Raw genomic sequence first — 21035 nt, 5'->3', positions numbered from 1 at the left:
GCGTATTTGTCAAACTGTAAAAAAAGAAGGAAAAGACAGTAATACGTCAGTGATGCCAAACTGACCAATGACAATAACAGGAAGTCTGCATCTACGAACCAAAGACCATCAAAGGAATACAGTGAAACACAATTTGGACTCATTAAACCTATTCAGTGATACAACAACACAGGAGAGAGGAAGTTCAGAACAACAGCAGTCAGATCATAAGCCCACGTTTGACAGCAGCTGGCTTAAAGAAAACACTGAGCATTCTGGGGTAATGAGTTTGATTCATTTAGCATGCGGTTGGCCGGCCGAACGGCAGACGGAGATGGCGTTAAAATCATCAGCGATATGACTAATCAACTGGACTACCACGATTAGGGAGACATGATTTTCCAATTCGTCTGCACCACAGAAAAATAGCCATCGAATTAGGTGTAGATACAGTACTATACTTGGGTGGGGGGAGCTCTCCTTACCTTACAAAAAGGCCCCAGTGTAAAACGAGAAGATTGAGTAATGATTCTTATTTGGTGGAACATTTGGAGAAATGTTCATCTAATTGGCTGTGACAGATGTAGGGTTTTTACAGTGATCTCTGTTATCGAAACGGAGCACACAGAGAAACATATACTAACGGGGGGGTTGTCAATTTAGTGTGTGAGACAAAAGAGAGACTTGAAAGAAAAATCGCAGAGACATGTCAATATTCTATGCGTAAGATCATATAACTTTGGGTATAAGAACAGTAAGTCTTTTATAGGGGAAATTGAATTGGGCAGACTATGTTTTCCATGCAAGAGAGCTCGTTTTGGACATGTACAGCATGAGACTGAAATAACTTTGGAAGCCTCAAATGGTTTAATATAATGAAACATTTTTCCGAAGCATACCCTATGACTAATAGAATAATGACATTTGGATTTCAACAGAAAGACTATAGCCTCATATACAGCATCAGATTATGTATGCCTTCATGTAAGCCAATACTGCTCCTCTATTTTGAAACTGGCTAATTGCAACGGACAGTAACTTATTCCTATTCCGTAAATACACAAACCATTTGCATGTACTTTTAGAAGTGTTTTGACAAAGCCTTCTTGGCAAGCCACCGCTGGTTTGGGTTTACATAAAAAAGAAAAATGGGTTGCACATGAATCAGTGAAATGTGTGTGTGTGTGTGTGTGTGTGCCTCCCTCCTGCAACACAAACGGGAAAGGAGGCGGTTTTTCTCGCTCAACACACTCGGCACAGCTCCTCTCTCTAACTGGGCTGGGCCTCCCAGTGAAGCGGGGCCATTCAACATCCAGCCGCAGAGAACGGCCACAGCGGCGGGCAGCGTGTTTGTGTTTGCGGGCGATAATTGGCCCAAATCAAACACAGACACCCTATTGAGTGGAAATGCTGATGCAGCTTCCGAGCACATTCAACCGGTCAGCTCCCTTTCTCCCCCTTCTTCTGAAGCACGGGCCTGTTTAATGTTTTACACTGGGGGAGCAACACTCGCTGGTGGCTTTATGGCCGTCTATAAAACTCCTTCTTTGTAATTTACGGGGCCCTGTCAGAGGTTTATTGTAAACAGCTTTGGATAATTAAAGCTCAATAATTCATCTTTAAACAATTAAGGATGTTCCTTTTCCCTAAGAAGACAGAGGGGACAATAGACACTCACTGTTGCCATTTGGCAAGGCCACCTGCTTGAGGGTGTAGAACAATAAACAAATACAGAGGATTCATCATTTCATTAATTACAGCTATTAGCCAAGGGCTGTTACGTAGCTGGAATGACATGGAGCACTCCAAAGTGAGCACAGCTGGGCCAATGCGATCCAACTGCACACTTCATGACCAACACTAAACACAACCACAACATGACTCGTGCCTCTCTAAACAGTCAAATGGAAGTGAAATAGCGATGCTACTGGAGGGAAGGGAGAGAGAGAGAGAGAGAGAAAACAACACGGGTTAAGTAAAAACAGTCTCAATGAAACATAATACATTAACAGCCTTAAAATTCCATTGTGACAACAATGCATCGGCCACAACATACAGATGTGAACGCACACAGCCACACACACACCACACAATACCACTATTAGCAAGCGGACAAAATAACTCCAGTTCTTTTCCTCTTCAAACAGAGTGCATATCAATGCATATAAATAATGTCCGGCTGACATATAGAGGAATGGAGGGCTCAGCTGCAGACAGAAGAGGATAACAGCAGCCTACACATGCTTTTTGACTAAGAGACACAATCTAAACTAAACAGTCTCCCTGACTGCTTATCACATCGCTGTGTAATGTACTGTAAATAAGCTAAGCTTTTTCCCTGGGGTTTATGACATGTTAGATTCCACAAAGCAAATAGCTCCCAGTGCTCTAAATGGGCCCTAGACTCTTAATCAGGGGTCATGACATGATGGATTGTATCTATTAGGCTAATGTTGAAAGGGCACAAATGCGAGTCCTGTCTGAATGGGTTTTTCAGATTGCTATATGCATTCCAAATGATTGATGGATGAATACTCAGAACTTTTCCGGGGAAAAATTTTCCGATCTAGAGCTGCCAATGTTTTGCCCTTGGCTGACTCGATGCCGGTGCCTTGCCTGATGGCGGTTGAAAAGGCACGGAAGCAATTATGCATTATCAAAACAGTCCGAATGACGTCACTCCCTTTCATCTGGAATGAAGTCATTGAGTGTAACCACAGGCTTTGAATTTGTCATTGCTGAGCATAAGCCCCCAGTGCACCGCAGTCACGCCACACATCTGTTGGAAGGCCCTTTTTGTTTCTGTTGCGGTGCAGGGAAATCAGAACATTCAAAAACATTTAAAACACATCCATATGAAAACTATGAAAACACTCCCTTCAATCGGTCTCCTTTGTTCCAGGGCAAAAAAATTGAAATGGCAAAATGTATGTCATGTTCAGAGAGAGAATGATGAATAAATTGAATCAACTGTACTGACGTACATTGAACGGCATGGCTTCTGCAAGCTTCCTTGTGGTGGAAAGGAAAAGGGGCATATTGTGAGCCTCTGTGCATTGTAAAGCAATGAAGCTTGGGGCCATCTATACAGGCTAATCCACATGTAAAACTCTGGTCCCAAAGCATAACGTCTAGTATTATATGTAGCAGCAGTCTGTGAGTTAGGTCTGGTTTCAGCATTGAGGATGAACCACTACAAACATGTGTACTGTTGGAGGGGAGACTACTCATTATGGGGTTGTAGTGAGGATTATGCCCCATCCTCCTATTTCTCAGCCCTCAGTAAAAACACACTGTTACAGTGTCACTGTAACATGTTGGGTGGGGAAGGAGGGCAGGCTCTGGCCCTATCAGTCGGGGTGGGGGGGTGGGGGGGTGGGGGGGGGGGTGGTGGTACTGGAGGAGGGCGACCAGGGGAGTCGTTTGGAGATTTGGGGGACAAGGAATAGGGGGGGGGGGGGGGGGGGTTGAGGTACTGTATATGGGAGCTTTACTTATCCTCACATTTCTGGCTGGGGTTCGCACCATGGGGGGTGCGGTGGGCGGAGTAATGATGGCGGCCGGGGGCAGACTGGGCGGGAAGGGCGTGAAGGTGTGCTGGTGGGTGTGTTGGTGCTGATGCATGTGCTGGTGTTGGTGAAACGCTCCCCTCAGGAGTGACACAGGGGCCAGCGGGGACCCCGCGGAGGACGGCCCCCGGCTCCGCCCCTCTGAACTCTGAACCAGGAAGCGGTTATTCAGCTCCTGCCGCAGGAGGTCATGCTCTGCAAGAAAGGAGAGCGAGAAAAGGGGGGGGAAAGGGAGACACAAGAAAGGCACGGACGCCAGTCAGTTTTAACAACGGGTAGAAGAGAAGAAAGAATAGTCACCTGGCATTCTCTGTTTCTCCAGCTCATGCTGTGAGGGTTTTCTACGTGAGGACTCATTGGTGGCGGTAAGAGAGTTGCCTGTGACAATGTGCCAATCAGAATCCCCGAATGAGGCTGGCAATACATGATTGGTTGGTTGAATGATATCAACAGGCTGGTATCTAAAGACAAGAGAGAACCAAGAGTCACCTCAGCAGAAAACACAAGAGACTCTCCCTCCACTCTGTCTTAGATGTCAATGCTACATATTCTAGCTACTCCTAGTGCTATTACTTTAATCGTCTATTACAGTACAATAAACATTGAAATAGTATCAATAAAGAATAATTGACAACAATCATTTCTCTTATACAGAGACAAAGTCATATAAAGACACAATTTGTCTACATTTGACATATTTCAATACAATGTAAACATTACAGCATTTACACAGTAGAAGAACAAAAGGGCAGCTTTAACATGAAAGTCTTACGTCATTTCGCTCAAGTCTTATCTAACGTGACCTCCCCCTGACCTGGCATAAGAGAACAGTTAGTTGACCGCATGCAGTGTGGAGGTGGGTGAAAAGATCCTCTGGCATTTCCCTCCAAACCCAGACGACTAAAACAGAACTAACAAAGGGGTGCCGTGTCGACAAATGCAGGCTAATATTGTTTGGGTTTAGAAATCTCTACCACTGTTGAAGTAACATGGAGGGGCATCAATATGTTTCAGATGCCTTTATAATTTGTAATGGGATTATTGAATAGTCTTCTATCTAACCATTGTTCCCTCTGTTGGTGCATGTGAAATTGTAATAAATGAGTTCACTTACCACATCATCCAATTAGAATTGAATGGTTACAGCGCTTGTTACAGAACCATGTAACCTGGCATGCTAACGTCTACTTAATGTTACATAAATCACTTCATTTATTCCCTCTGTACTTGGAAGCTTGTACTGTACAGTTGGGTTTACATTTATTTCTGCAACAATTGACTTGGAAATCACAATATAAGATTGTTACTTTGGCTGAATTGCTACTTAATGTTAGAGACAGACTAGCCTTGATGCCAGAGCGGTCAGGAGGGCAGTGTTACCTGGGTAGGGGGTGCCAGCGGGGTGCCCAGGGACCACAAGGCTGTTGGTGGGTAAGGTCGGAGGTGGCGGAAGTGTGGCGGGGGTTGCGAACATGGCCGGATGGCGATGGGCCGGGCTTCGCAGGGAGGAATAGTGCGAGGTAGAAAGGTTGGCTATGGACAGGGGCAGGGCCGGGGTGGAGGAGGGGAGGCCGCTCAGGTGGTGGGGAGAGGGGGGCAGGTGGTGGTGTTTGGGGAGGCCTGCACTGCCGCCGCTGTGAATGTAATGTTAGAGAAGACAGAGAGAGAAAAACCTTGTCAGCAATGAGTTATAGATTGTGTATTCAGTGAATTTGTGTTGGTTTATTACATGACTGGAAGCTGCATCTGTAAATGCTGAGAATATGTGTATATAATGTGATGTGCTGACCTGAATTTCCACTTGAGTAGACAATATAAAAGGAATTGTATCATATTGTAAACTGGGTGGTTCGAGCCATGAATGATGATTGGCTGACAGCCGTGGTATATCAGACCATATACCACGGGTATGAAAAAATATTTATTTTTACTGTTCTAATTACGTTGATAATCATTTTATAATAGCAATAAGGTACCTCGGGGGTTTGTGGTATATGACCAATATACCACGGCTAAGGGCTGTGACGCGATGCATCGTGCCTAAGAACAGCCCTTAGCCGTGGTATATTGGTCATATACCACACCCCCTTGTGCCTTATTGCTTAATTATATCATATCAGCAAGGCATAAAGCAGGGGTGTCAAAGTCATTCCACGGAGGGCCTAGTGTCTGCGGGTTTTCCTTTCAATCAAGACCAAGACAACCTTTCTAATTAGTGACCTTAATTCATCAATCAAGTACAAGGGTGGAGCAGAAACCCGCAGCTACTAGGCCTCTGTGGAATGAGTTTGACACATGACATAAAGCATAAGAAGAATGCTAGGCATAACTAAACAGACCCAGAGCATAATGATCTGACATTACTAAACAGACCCAGAGCATACGGATCAGACATAACTAAACAGACTCGGAGCATACGGATCAGACATAACTAAACAGACCCAGAGCATACGGATCAGACATAACTAAACAGACTCAGAGCATATGGATCAGATGGTGTCCTACTGTACCTGATGTCGTGCAGGCTGTTGTAATGCAGCGGGTGATGCTGGTGCACTTGGTGGCTGATGAGAGGCCTGGCGTGGTGTTGGTGCTGGGGGGGAGGGAGCGAGACGGGGACCCGGTGCTCCTGGAGAGGGTGGGGCTGGGCCCTCAGCAGGGGAGGGGTGGGAAATCTGGGGATGGGCGGCACCCGATCTGACTCTCTCTTGATGAGGAGTGGGGGCGGGGAGGTGAGCTGCGCCTTGGGGAGGGGCTGAGGGGGGCCTGCCGCAGTGGCAGCAGGGGCAGGGGAGCCCGAAGGCGGGGAGGCCGGGGTGGGGCTGGACACGGGTGGGGCGAAGGACACCTCGTTACTCTGCTCCTGGCTACGCTGGAGCCCAGAGACTTTGGCCGAGCTGACAGTCTTGGACTCGGGATTCTCATTCGTTGACACACCTGCATAGACAAAGAAACAACAAACGTGAAGGGAGGCGGCAGATATACACCTGTTGGTAAGCATCCACCATAACAATTGAAAATGTTCCCCTTATTAGAATTCAACCCATTTCTTGGTACGGTTCACCATTGCCTGGTGAAAGGAAAAAGCTTGGAGAAATGTCTGTTTAACAGTTATGGAGAACTATGTGTGGTATGTAGGTCCAGAAGACAGAGCTAAGCCAATAGCTGCCTCCCCTGCGACTCTCTCCCTCACCTTACTGCCTCTTCACTTCTTCTACCCAAGGTTCCCCGTTTCTTTCCCTTTCTAGGTTTCATGAAGTGTTTAATCAGGTCATTTTCATGCTTGACTATAATCAGATGATCAAATTTCTGCGAGCGATCCAGTCAGTATGAATAAATCACACCTAATTAAAGTTAAATGCCGCTCCTATTCAGGGCTTTGCTGAGCACACAATCGGGCATGAAATAATTATGTTTCAATTGTGCTGTGAAAAGAGATCATTGCCCCTTATCATGGACTTTTTGCTTCTCCCTCCCCCAGATCTTTCAAGGGATTTCTAAAGCTGTAGCCAAGCACTTTGAACCCAGCCAGCCACTTCATCACAGCCAATTCATCTGGGTGCCTGGGAAGACAAGGAGCTTTTATAATGAAGAGCATTCCATAGAACTGCCCTGATCAGTACCGAGAGCACAACATTTTAATGGGTTATAATGTTTCTACGAAATAACTAATACCACAAAAAGAAATATACAGCTCAAGGAGAATTTAAATCGGAATCTACTGACAAAAAAGCACTGCTGGAGAAAATGGTGGATGACAGAACAAGTGGTAGTAGTGATAATGGCATGTTTCACCACAGTCAGCTAGCTACATTTAAACGCGCAGGGTGGATACAATATTACTAAACAAGACAGTGGTAGCAGCGGTAAACCTAAAATATACGTTTCAAATTAGCAAAGCAGCAAGGAGCAAGTGGAATCCCTCTGAATATAGAAATATCACAGAACAAATATGAAAGGAGCAAATTGAGAGTGACAGATCGAGATAGAGGGAGAGAAGAGCCAAGGAGAGAATGGACCATTAAGCATCTCTAATCTCTGCTTCTAATGCAGCGGATTCAAGAAGGCTTACTAGAGCCTCAATTAAACAGCTCCATGGGCGCAGCACAGCCCTGCAGCAAGCAGCCAGTGAGAGTTAGCCTCCAGCCTTTAGCAGCCAGTGAGAGTTAGCCTCCAGCCTTTAGCAGCCAGTGAAAGTTAGCCTCCAGCTTTTAGCAGCCAGTGAGAGTTAGCCTCCAGCCTCTAGCAGTCAGTGAGAGCTAGCCTCCAGCCTTTAGCAGCCAGTGAGAGCTAGCCTCCAGCCTTTAGCAGCCAGTGAGAGTTAGCCTCCAGCCTTTAGCAGCCAGTGAGAGTTAGCCTCCAGCCTTTAGCAGCCAGTGAGAGCTAGCCTCCAGCCTTTAGCAGCCAGTGAGAGTTAGCCTCCAGCCTTTAGCAGCCAGTGAGAGTTAGCCTCCAGCCTTTAGCAGCCAGTGAGAGCTAGCCTCCAGCCTTTAGCAGCCAGTGAGAGCTAGCCTCCAGCCTTTAGCAGCCAGTGAGAGCTAGCCTCCAGCCTTCAGCATCCAGTGAGAGCTAGTCTCCAGCCTTCAGCATCCAGTGAGAGCTAGTCTCCAGCCTTCAGCATCCAGTGAAAGCTAGTCTCCAGCCTTTAGCAGCCAGTGAGAGCTAGTCTCCAGCCTTTAGCAGCCAGTGAGAGCTCAGCTCCTCAGCTCCTCTCAGCTCAGAGCATCAGAGCAGATAGACTCCTAATGGAATATCCAGGGCTTATTAGAACCCGCTTAATCGTCCAAGGATTCAAACGCCCATAAAAAGTAATAAAACGCTGTATGGCGATTTGAAACACGTTCCCCCTTCAACTTTACAGGAGCAACGGGGGAGGCAAAGGTGTCACGACTTTCCTAATGAATTCAGGTCTGGTTATAATAATACGGCTTTATTATAAAAAATAGTTTGGAATATGATGCCTTGTCTGGGTGGGGGCCTTGTCTCAGAGAGAGAGGGAGAGAGAGAGAGAGAGAGTGAAAGGCAAATAATTCTCTGTTGAAATGTCACCCTTCACTGATGTTGCCGTGGAAACCCCTCTCTTTCCTAGACACATTGTGGAGGAACTGAAGGCAGCAGTGTTGCTACCAGAGTCGAGCCACTAGGACGGCTGAAGCTGTGACACTGAGAACACAATGAGTGGTGGTGGGTTATCTTAATGATGATTATAATGGGTTGTAATGGAGGCGGGGGGAGACTCTCAATCTCCTCATTAAAACGGTTCGCCAGACTAGACCAGGCCGAGGGGGGGGGCAGTCCACTTCACACATGCATGCGCACACACAGATACACACAACCATGCTCCCACGCAAGCATACACACAGCCAGGGCTGCCATTTACCTTCTCATTCTAATGAAGGGCACCAGGATCTGATTCAAAATCAATGTTTAAGGCAAGATGGTGACATAACAACCCCTACTACTGTCTGGTCTGCCTAGGGGCTGTTGCTAAAATGGTATACTATCATACACAGTTGAAGTCAGAAGTTTACATACACTTAGGTTGGTGTCATTAAAACTTGTTTTTCAACCACTCCATACATTTCTTGTTAACAAACTATAGTTTTGGCAAGTCGGTTAGGACAATTGTTTACAGACAGATTATTTCACTTATAATTCACTGTATCACAATTCCAGTGGGTCAGAAGTTTACATGCACTAAGTTGACTGTGCCTTTAAACAGCTTGGAAAATTCCAGAAAATGCTATTGCTTTAGAAGCTTCTGATAGGCTAATTGACATAATTTGAGTAAATTGTGAGGTGTACATGTGGATGTATTTCAAGGCCTACCTTCAAAATCAGTGCCTCTTTGCTTGACATCATGGGAAAATCCAAAGAAATCAGTGAAGACCTCAGAAAAACATTGTAGACCTCCAAAAGTCTGGTTCATCCTTGGAAGCAATTTCCAAATGCCTGAAGGTACCACATTCATTTGTACAAACATTAGTACGCAAGTATAGAAACCATGGGACCACGCAGCCGTCATACTGCTCAGGAAGGAGATGCGTTCTCCTAGAGATGAACATACTTTGGTGCGAAAAGTGCAAATCAATCCCAGAACAACAGCAAAGGACCTTGTGAAGATGTTGGAGGAAACAGGTACAAAAGTATCAATATCCACAGTAAAACGAGTCCTATATCGACATAACCTGGCCGCTCAGGAAGGAAGAAGCCACTGCTCCAAAACTGCCATAAAAAAGCCAGACTATGGTTTGCAACTACAAAGATCATAATTTTTGGAGAAATGTCCTCTGGTCTGATGAAACAAAAATAGAACTGTTTGGCCATAATGACCATTGTTATGTTTGGAGGAAAAAGGGGGATGCTTGTAGGCCGAAGCCGTGAAGCACGGGGGTGGCAGCATCATGTTGTGGGGGTGCTTTGCTGCAGGAGGGGCTAGTGTACTTCACAAAATAGATGGCATCATGAGGTCGGAAAATGATGTGGATATATTGAAGCAACATCTCAAGACATCAGTCAGGAAGTTAAAGCTTGGTCGCAAATGGATCTTCCAAATGGACAATGACCCCAAGCATACTTCCAAAGTTGTGGCAAAATGGCTAAAGGACAACAAAGTCAAGGTATTGGAGTGGCCATCACAAAGCCCTGACCTCAATCCCATAGAAAATGTATGGGCAGAACTGAAAATGCATGTCTACAAGGCCTACAAACCTGACTCAGTTACACCAGCTCTGTCAGGAGGAATGGGACAACTTATTGTGGGACGCTTGTAGAAGGCTACCCGAAATGTTTGACCCAAGTTAAACAATTCAAAGGCAATTCTACCAAATACTAATTGAGTGTGTGCAAAAGCTGAAATAAATCTTCTCTCTACTATTATTCTGACATTTCACATTCTTAAAATAAAGTGGTGATCCTAACTGACCTAAGACAGGGCATTTTTCCTGGGATTAAATGTCAGGAATTGTGAAAAACTGAGTTTTAATGTATTTTGGCTAAAGTGTATGTAAACTTCCGACTTCAAATGTATGGCTCTCAGCTTCTATCTGCTTCATACTGTGTTGGGCATATGCCTTGAAGTTCTGAAATGCCCTTGTAAATTCATAGCTATATACACAATCCCCCTACAACAAACAAACAGACATGAGAAGTGAACAATGAAAGGAAAACCTTGTTTGTTATTGCTGAGAATGTACAAATCCCATAACAACTCTAGATTGTCTTTCTGTCTGAAGCTAAACAGAAGGCCTGGTGGTATCCAAGTGACAGGAAGTCTTCTCTGACATGTTTCATCACAGGGCTTAATGCGGTTACAAGAAGATTTCAACTGGTAACACTGTCACCGCCCAAAGCAACTAACAGCTCTCCTCGCAACTGAACCTGGCGACTGTCAACAGTATTTCCACAGTCAATCACAGCTGTCAGGTTTTCACTTTGCCCTTTTCTCTCAGGACAACATGTTATTTTCCTGGAAAATCCCACACCTTTATACAGTAGGAAAGTCGAGCTGTACTAAAACATCATAGACAGTCATTCAAATTAGGCCATGAAAATGGGGAGGAAAAAAAAAATGCCACAAAAACAACTTGTCATGCATGATACAACATGGCAACAGATGGAGATAGAACCAGGATGAAGACAGCCCTTCTGTGAACCTCCCAGGCCCAGTTAGTGCACGAGTTGACAGTGACACTCCCTTGGGGAGTGTTGGCATCACTGTTCACCAGATGACATTTCAGGCCACTATTGATCTTTTTAAAAGTCGTTGCTGTGGCCTGTGTACTCTGGGGATTTAGCCCTTATGTACACGTGCCTGGTGTGGCACTGAAGGGAGGGATGGAGGGAGGGAGGAGATTATGGATGGGGGGGGGGGGGGGGGTGGATGAATGGAGGGAGCAATAAAGGGAGGGATGGAGGGAGGGAGGAGGGGACACCAGACTGACGACAGGCCAAGGGACGCCCCCTCGATGACTGATGTGTCCATCGGGGACGTGTGTGACCTCTGTGACCCGTGTTGTTGCTCCTGTCTCTGATACCCTTCACATCTGACCCTCTGTGCCCCTGGAACATCTGGAGAGCTGGCCACCAGGAATAGGGTGCCATTTGTGATGCAGGCATCTCCACTCCTCTTCACTCTCCATCCTGTCCCTCGATAACTGACAGAAAGACACAGGGAGGCTAGACGGTCTGTGCTGCCAGCAACCCATCAATAAAGGACAAGGTGGTCCATCATGATCATGACAACACCGTTTCTCCTCACAGAGACCATTAGGTTACTCTGAGTAGATTGACTGATAGTTGATGAGGCTGGGATGTTTTACATGTCAAATAAATGCAGGTTGTGCATGACCTACTTCACATGAACCATTTTGCCCCTTGGGGAGAATAGGTTGTGAATAAGAGGTTGTGTATGACAATAAACAATTCGAGAGGATTTGAATGAAACAAGAACAGACCATTGAGAACCAAAGCAGTTCTACTGTGTGCGCATATAATTACTATTTTTGCATATGTCTTTGTTTACTTTACTAGATACCCAAATGCAGAGTGACTTGCAAAGTATGGAAGAGAATCCATTGTCAATGCTTTGCTATTTATTTCGGGCATACCAGGGATGTGGCCACCTGCAAACGAACCCAAAGTCCCTCTGGATTAGAGATCTAAAACCTGTCCTAATTGGGTTGCCACAGAACCATCCATCATGCAAATCAGAGAGTTGTATGAATAACCTGGCCACCACAGCTACCACTGGCCTGCAGTCCAGTACAACCCAGGGCGGGAGGAAACAAACCTGCATGCAAATGCAGTTTTAAGATTAGACATTGGGATTACGCAAAAAATCCGCAACATGACCAGAGGCCATTGCAGCCAGGCGCTGAGAGAAAAAGAGAGAAGATCCAAGCCACCCCGCGCCGCCACAGTCACCTCGCCCGCCAGCAGTTCTCATTGACAAGGCAAACGCTGCGGTTCGCTCACGTTACATCATCGCCTTGCCGAAACATAAACAGTCAGGGATGCTCACAGAAAGAGGATATCTAAAAAAAAAAAGACGCGAATAAATACATGAAACGAGGAGTCTCCTGAAAAAGTTGGAGGATGCAGACAGTACTGTAGGACATGCTCCACCTTGCTCTCCCTTCCAGCTTGGCTCTGTTCAATAGGAAACGCTCCTGTTTCTCAGTAGAACCAGGCTTCTTGGTTTTTTCTTTTTTCTTTTTAATCTCTCCAGTGTCTGTCTGTGCACGCCAAGGCCTAGCTAGCTCTAGCTCACGACTGACTGAGTGGCTGTGGATGATGACTAAAACAGATAATGGCAGGAGACAGAAAACTAAATGGAGTCTTGGAATCAATACCTCATTGCCGCCGGCCTGCCTGCCTGCGAGGCATTCTGGGTAACAAGAAGAGAAAAGGAGGCAGTGATTTGATCTAAATAATTTTGGAGGATAATGAATGAATGGGAGACTGGCTCGTCGAGTAGCGGCAAGTCGTCATGTTGATAATCAAATCACAGCAAAATTTGCGATGGTCAGTTTTCCCCTCCTCACACTATTTCATCTGCCTGGGAGCGTTTAGAATGGCATTTAGCGGGAGGCCAAGGCAATGCTTTGTGAAATTACTCAGAGATGTTAATGGGAAATGAACAGGGAGAGGCAGCCAAGATATCTAGAAAGTGGGGACAGCTGGCGTGTTTCAATTAGTTCTTTCCATTGCAGCTGACAAAAGAACTCGAATGGCAACAGAATAGGATGGGTGTTAAGCTGTAACACGTTTACTGTCAAAGCCTGCACATCAATTGTGAGCACCTAATGTTCATTTGGAAGAGCTGGGCTGGCAGCCCCGTCTGGTATGAATCAGTGTCTCTGTTTCTGGATTCAAACCCATATGGCTATATGTGGCACCAGGCATATGTCATCGTCTCCTGTGGCACATGTGATTGCTGTTGAAGGGGATGGTGCAGATTCAGATTAGCAGGCGTTAAATATGGATGCCTGTATGTGCCGACTAGCCAAAATCTGGTACAAGCCATGTGCTTCAGTGGTGGCTAAACCATTAAAAAGCTCTGGTCACAATGAAATTGTGATTCCCTCAACCCCCTTTCCTACCCCAAAACCCAGCAGGGTTTACCCCCACGGTACTGCTTTGTTGCAGAGTGGCCACGTGCTTCAGCGTGCCAATCACTCCCAGGCCCATATGAAGACCCTCGGGTCGTTTGAGGTCAGTGCCACTGAGACTTCCTGAAGAAAAAAGGCGGATGACATCTTTGAGCCTTTCCACATAAAGCTCAAGTTCTAATGGCTCATCTGACACACACAGGCCACCCCCCGCAGCCTGGAATGTGTCCCCTTTCACAGCCGTTGACCCCTGACTAAGGCAGTTGCCCTGGGGAACGTATGGACAGACATACAGCGGGAGGAACAGCTATCAACTTCAAGGGTGAATTAAACAGAGAGAGAGAGAGAGAGAGAGAGAGAGAGAGAGAGAGAGAGAGAGAGAGAGAGAGAGAGAGAGAGAGAGAGAGAGAGAGAGAGAGAGAGAGAGAGAGAGAGAGAGAGAGAGAGAGAGAGAGAGAGAGAGAGAGAGAGAGAGAGAGAGAGAGAAAAAAAACATCTCCGGAAGTTGTTTGTGATGTGCGGTGCGGCTCTGAGCTGAGCGCACTGGCCTTATCATTCCATTAATTAGCACGACACGCTTGCCCACTGGACTCGAACGCAGCGGCGGCAGCTGTCTCGATTGATTACAGGAGCGGACGCAGCGCCACAATTATCTAGATGACTGGAGACAACGCCTGCCACTTCTAATAAAGGCTCCGGACTCCTGTTCCCCATCATGGTGCAGTGGAGAGAGACAACCAACCAACCAAGCCTCCCCAACCAAGCCTCCCGCCTCTCTGATACCTTCTAGACCTTTTCAGTCTCTCTATAGGGCACAACAGTGCTCTGTGCGGGCTGTACTTCTTTAGCAGCGTGGCAGATTTATTTAGGCTTGCATAACGCCTCAACATTTTCAACAAAACTGCTTTGTTGCCCTGGCGGAAAGCATCCTCCATTAGGACCGCCAGCATGGTTTACAAGCCACAGAGAAGCGAGGTAAAAACAGGACAGAGAAAAGAAGAGAGAGAAAAAACATAATCTTCAAGCTTCAAGTCTCAGCAGAGATGTGTTTGTCAGATACGTTTCTTCTGGGGATTCGGGAAATGTAAATAAAGGTACTCTCCAGCGTCAGTTCAAGCATGAACCTGCAACGAGCCCACGTCACTAAGTGGACGTAATATTATATTTCAGTGACTAACTGAGTACTTCTCAATGGAAGGAAATGGCTGAATGAAAATCATTCAACAGATCCCAAGTGGCATGACAGGGAGCTGAAAGAGCCTACATGTTTTTCTTCTCCACTCATTTCAGTAAATAGCCTAACTGTTCTCCCCTCTCCACCCCAAAAACAAAGCAACAATTGGGAGGTTGACAACTCTCCACCAGTTGTCATACATCATTCAATGTTTTGACGTTTTGCCGCCATAGCGTTTCAGAACCATGAAGGGGTAGGATAAATACTTTCTGCAAGATCGGGTTTCGTCAAGTGCTTCCCAGATAACTGTGTCTATTCGCTTTGAATTGGACTGTGGGTTCCAGACCAGATGTTGATGTAGATTCCCACCTGTTTTATGGAAATTGTTAAATAAATAAATAGATTCTTATCCAGTAGAATACTAGTACAGCAAGCTTCGTAGTCAAAGCTAAGCTAAAAAACGAAATCAACTATGATGTCGTTAGTTGGAACTAGATCGTCCATAAACTGTTGCATGTTTCTGTCATGTCTTTTTGACATGTTTTACCTTGGCGTTATTACAGGCCCAGCCTTCCAGTTCTCTACTGTTATGATCAGAGCCTGCAGACCACTGCCTGTATACCTATGTAGTTATTAGAGCTCGTCAATGGTCCATCCTTCACTAATGCATTCCTGCTTCCAGTTGAACATCATCACTGGTGTCTCACATTGCATTTCCCCAAGACTCACATAGGATATATACGTCATGGTGTTTTTAGTGTGATGTTCTCGGAAACAGATAGGCCTAGCTCCTAAAGGTAAAAGATTGACATATGCCTAATGGATGGGCCTGGGCACAGGACACAGGACACAGGACACATACTGCGCCTGAGACAAAACAAATGGTTAATCAAAGTAAATATAAATAAATACAGTTCATAGTCGACAAAAGCAGAATAAGAAGAATGCACATTTATTCATTTCATTTAACAACACTATCAGACAGTTTATATGAGTTTCCATGATAAATACACCAACTGTTTATCCTCCTATGTTAGAGGCTAGCAGTAACCCTATCTACCAGACCAGGGTGGGGGCCTTAAACCTTTGTTGGCTGTTTCTCTATAGATAGCACCCCCATGAGATGTGATTTAAAGTGCCCGAGGTTTCAAATGCTGTCCCCCTAAGGACACAAGCTGTCCAGTAGACAGACACACTGATGCAATCAACACCAAGCCTTCATGAGGCTTCTGTTCACAGTGTGACCAGTGCTAAGCTGCTCCTGGGGTGGTTTACCATTAGGCTAGGACTGCAGACGGAGACGTGACAGCTGTTGAAGATGAGCGAGAGAAACACAATTCTCCTCTAATTGCCATATGTGCAAAATAAGTCAATCTCAGCAGAAAACTGAAAATAGCTCCAATCTTCATTTGTCAGAGCTGAGGACATTTCAACGGAGGTGACGTTTCTAAATGGCACACAGAGAGAAGAGATTAAAGACAGAAAGAAAGCCCCCATTTTGCTGCTACGAATCTCTTCCCTTGTCAAAGCTGATGACATAGTCAGAAGGCTACGGTGCAGATGTTTAGAATAGCTCTCATGCAGAGCTTAACTAGACAAACACTCAAAGCCTCCTCTGCTGTCGCTCCATTTGGGATCCCCCATGTCCTCCACACAAACCACAAAAAGGGTGAGAATACGCTGGTGTATCAGGTTAGCATACATTCCCAGTGTGTCCTAGCACCCAATCCATCATTCTTAATTAGAGTGCTTCCATGGAGCGCAAGGGGGATAAAAAAGAGACAAAGATACACACTCAGAGGGAGAGTGGAAAGACACACACTCAGAGGGAGAGTGGAAAGACACACACTCAGAGGGAAAGAGGAAAGACACACACTCAGAGGAAGGGAGGGAGGAAAGGAAGAAGGGAGGGGGGAGTTAATAGGGCAGAGGAGAGGAGAGAAGGAGCAGAGGGCAGGGAGTCATGTCAAGAAAACTAATGGAGACAAGGCCCAGCCCCTGACCTGTGGGGCTGCTGTAGGCTGCCTCCCTGCTGCAACACATGCAGCTCTGTCTGCTCACTGACACACTCGCACACATACGCACACTTTGTGCTGACGGGGCCTGAGGAATTGGGTCAAGACTCATGGTAGCACCAGAGTAGAGAGGCCAGCACTAACGTACCGGACACCTGTCATCAATGTCTATTTTTTTTTATATTTAGTAAATCATTTTGACAGTAACCCTCCAAAAAGTTTTTTTTACTGATTGAATGTAAGGGGATGTCGGTGAATAAATGCCGTGGTCAAGGCTACGACGGCGCCAGTGCAATGAGTGGAGCTTACTGGGGTCTTCAAAAGTGCATAATTCAAGTCTAAGTTTAAATTGCGTGCAGCGCAATGGACACATAACGCACAATGTCTCAGGAAAGACTGTGTGGGCTGTCAATACTGAGTAGGCATATAGTAGGCCGCAACCTTGATCTACAGGCCGTGGGAAAGGACTTCAGAATACCATGGGAATCTCTCAATCTGGATTTCATTTCATGAAATTAAATTTACCTTGAATGCAGCCCATTTGTGTAGGCCATTAGACAGACAAAAGTTGCTGCGTTCAAAAATAAATAGCTGCTGAATGTATCCTTATGTTTGTTGTGTGGTAAATGTTTCAGTTTTGTTTTCGATTGTTTTATTTGTTGTTTCCTGTGAAACACATTGCGTTGCATTCCATGTCTGAAATGTGCTGTATAAATGAGGGTTGTCACAATGCCAGTATCGCAAGGAAAAACATGAAGCGGAATATATTTCTTGAGGAAAAATGTCCTAATGTTAGAAACAAACAGCATAATGTTGTCACCTAGAGTAACATGTGTTTATTGTGCAAGCTATAGCACCCACAATTTTACATAAAGTAGGTTTTATAGGCCCATAGAGTTGAATAAAAAAATAAAAAAATAAAATTGCCATAGAAAATATGGAATTGTAATATTGCGATACTGGTATCGTGACAACCCTAGTGTAAATAAAGCTTGATCTTATTTGATTTGAGGGAGGACTGACTGTATTATTTGGCATTAATAGACTGGTTTTACGCAAAACAACTTTCTATTTAAGCGGGAGAGAACGCGAGGATGGCTTATGTCGTGCAGGTTCATGTAGTCTATACTGGACGGTTGAATATTTTAAAAAATCAATTGGTTGCTGATTAGTATGCTGTTGTATCTATACTGAACAACAATGTCAACGCAACATGCTACAATTTCAATGATTTTAATGAGTTACAGTTCATATAAGGAAATCAGCCAATTGAAATGAATTCATTAGGCCCTAATCTATGGATTTCACATGACAGGGCAGGGTGCAGCCATGGGTCTGCCTGGGAAGGCATAGGCCCACCCACTTGGGAGGCAGGCCCACCCACTGGCGAGCCAAGCCCAGCAAATCAGAATTAGTTTTTCACCGCAAAAGCACTTTATTACAGACAGAAATACTCCTCAACACCCTTCCCACCTCAGACGAAGAAACCGGATGTGGAAGTCCTGGGTTGGCGTGGTTACACGTGGTCTGCAGTTGTGAGGCCGGTTGGACTTACTGCCAAATTCTCAAAAATGATGTTGGAGGCGGCTTATGGGAGTAAAAAATTGCACACTCTCTCAAGACTTGAGACATCTGTGGCATTGTGTTGTGTGACAAAACTGCACATTTTAGAGTGGCCTTTTATTGTCCAAAGCACAAGGTGCACCTCTGTAATGCTGTTTAATCAGCTTCTTCATATGCCACACCTGTCAGGTGGATGGATTATCTTGGCTAAGGAGAGTTGCTCATTAACAGGGACGTAAACACATTTGAGTTAATTACATTTTTGTGCGTATGGACAATTTCTGGGATGTTTTATTTCAGCTCATGAAAAATTAGACCAACACTTACAGGTTGCGTTCATATTTTTGTTAATGTTAATTTTATGTTAATGTTAATTTTACTCTCTGCAATGTTTGAATTTAAATTTTAGTACTGAACAAGTAATTGCATTATTGCCAACAGCCAGGAGTCTAAATGTCAGCCTTGCGACACCGTGTATAGCTTTGTGAAATGTTAGGCATAAGATATGAAAATGACAACCAAATAGTTCTACCAATAGACATTTTTCCTTTAGCTAAAGCAAAGCTGTAGGTTACATGCCCTGGCACCACAGAACGCCTATCATCAATTCGATAGGCAGCCGCATAGATATGTCACAATTTCAGCACCATGGACAGCGATCGGTAAACTATACTTGGTGAGTGGTGGGTGGGGAGGAGAACTCCTTTGCGGGGGGGGATCTAGACAAACTGCGTTACGCCAGTGTAGGCCAGGGAAGGTTAACAATTGCTTGTGAGCTGTAGCATTTCACTTTACTACTCTAAGTACTGATAAAAATGGATTTGTTTTGAGCACGGAAAAGGAGAAGGTGTGACAGTTGTACGGATGGGGGATTTGGAGCCAGGGGAGAAATTGGACTTCAACCAGCCAGATCATTCAGGAGATTAAACAGGTCTACAAAAATCTTGAGGAGCTTCTGGCTCACTGGTACACACAGCAAGCTGAGACGAAACAAACAACACACTTAACTACTAAATGATAATGATGATACAGTAGTATCTGCATGTTGTCCTAAACCTCTAGATTGGAAAGACACAAACCAAACTGAGGTTTGAGTCTTTAGTCTCTCTCTCTCTCTCTCTCTCTCTCTCTGATTGTATGTAAATGCTTGTGCTAAAACTGTCACACTTGTGAGTGTTTTTCTTAAACCGCTTTAAAGGGGTTTAGGCACAGATGGCTCATCCTCTCCGAGGACCCTGTCGCCTCTGCCTCCGTCTCGACCGCACCTGCTCCAAGATAAGCCTGATGTTACAGTGGGCCTGGGCTAAAAAATACTGTTAATGCACAGCACTATACTAACTTCCAGCTGGTCTATTAGGCCTCCTGTAGGGTCTCAGCACAACACTGCATCCACTTATAGTCTATCCCTCGATCAACCCTCCACCTCCATCTTAGGCTGGACAAAATAAGGCGAGGAAAGCAATGTTGCACATCTGGAAGAAATCCTGAGTGGAGAAAGAAAAGAGCATCCAACCATCTCAAAGACTATAACATCGAGCAAAAAAAAGAAAGAAACGTGTGTCTGTGTAACATAGTTGACCTATGATAACTGGTGCTCAGGGCTCCCTGGGTGATGTGGCACTCTGTCTCTACGCTCCTCCTCTGTTCTATTTCCACCCAACGCAAACAGCAGTGGTCTCTCAGTCCTGCTGCTTCCTCCTCTCCACAGCAGTACTAGAATAACAGGCTCTCTGGTCTGGTCTGATACCAGGCAGTGCTGCTCTGGATGTCTGAATGGGACATTAGAGCGAGCAGCCATTAGGGGGATAGTCAGAGCCAGCCGGTCCCAGAGCCGCAGCGTGGGGAATACCAGTGGTAGCCAAAACCAACAGCCAAACAGATGACCGCTTGATTATTTTGGGGGGGGGGGGGGGGTCTACACTGTGGTCTCCATGTTTATTTTCTCCAAAGGCGGAACCCATGTCTGAACGAATTACCGCTTGTCTCTCTTAACAAAACACGGGGAGCGATTAATGACACTGGCCCTGCCTGGCGTGGGTAAAATATGGGATTTGATTTAAACAAACTGTTCCTTCTCAGTGGTGCATATCTGGTTACTCATTTGGCCATGTGCTGAGTTTAGGGTAATTGCCGGGGTCTATCCCTACTAACCCAACATGTGTGGTGCTGCGTGGAGCAGAGAAACCTGTAGTCTGTAGTCTCAGCCTGCTCTGCGGTAGCAGACAGAGAGGCCACTGACAGCAACACATACACTAAGTTTACGATACCACATGATGAGTGTGCTGAGGGGGAGTTAGCAGTGTGCTGTACAAATACCAGAAGTGGACCACCCGCCTCCTATGAAAATACTTCATATGCCACGGCTGATTTTTCTGTTTGATTTGGACTCACTTCCCTAGTGTGGCCTCTCATCTCACACAGCATCCTTATGGCATGCTCTCTCCCTCAGAGTGTGGAGTATGGATGTCCTTGCCCCATCCTGTTCTTGGCTATGGACTTCCAATCTTTATAAGCCTGTGTGAGCTGCTTCCCAAAACGTAAAATCCATTACAAGCATGTTTGTAATATCCATCTAGGCTGCTGACTGTCCTCTGCCAGTGATTGTATATTATCCAAGCTGCAT

At 45.4% G+C, this 21035-nt stretch overlaps 1 protein-coding gene across 1 annotated transcript in view; it reads right to left on the bottom strand.

Annotated features, from left to right (window-relative positions):
• Positions 1-21035, bottom strand: part of LOC139411055 (autism susceptibility gene 2 protein-like) — a 394290-nt gene that overhangs the window by 12360 nt on the left and 360895 nt on the right. The window contains exons 7-10 of the mRNA XM_071156850.1: positions 6059-6485; positions 4929-5182; positions 3484-3743; positions 1-14 (exon numbers count right to left, since the gene is read on the bottom strand). The exon at positions 1-14 is cut by the window's left edge and continues 37 nt beyond it. Coding sequence (XP_071012951.1) covers positions 1-14; positions 3484-3743; positions 4929-5182; positions 6059-6485 — 955 coding nt within the window. The remainder of the gene's footprint in view (positions 15-3483; positions 3744-4928; positions 5183-6058; positions 6486-21035) is intronic.

The sequence above is a fragment of the Oncorhynchus clarkii genome, chromosome 6 (genome assembly GCF_045791955.1).
Source record: "Oncorhynchus clarkii lewisi isolate Uvic-CL-2024 chromosome 6, UVic_Ocla_1.0, whole genome shotgun sequence".
Taxonomy (NCBI): Eukaryota; Metazoa; Chordata; class Actinopteri; order Salmoniformes; family Salmonidae; genus Oncorhynchus; species Oncorhynchus clarkii.
The sequence above is the reverse complement of the archived record's forward strand: the minus strand, read 5'-3'. Positions and strand labels throughout refer to the sequence as shown.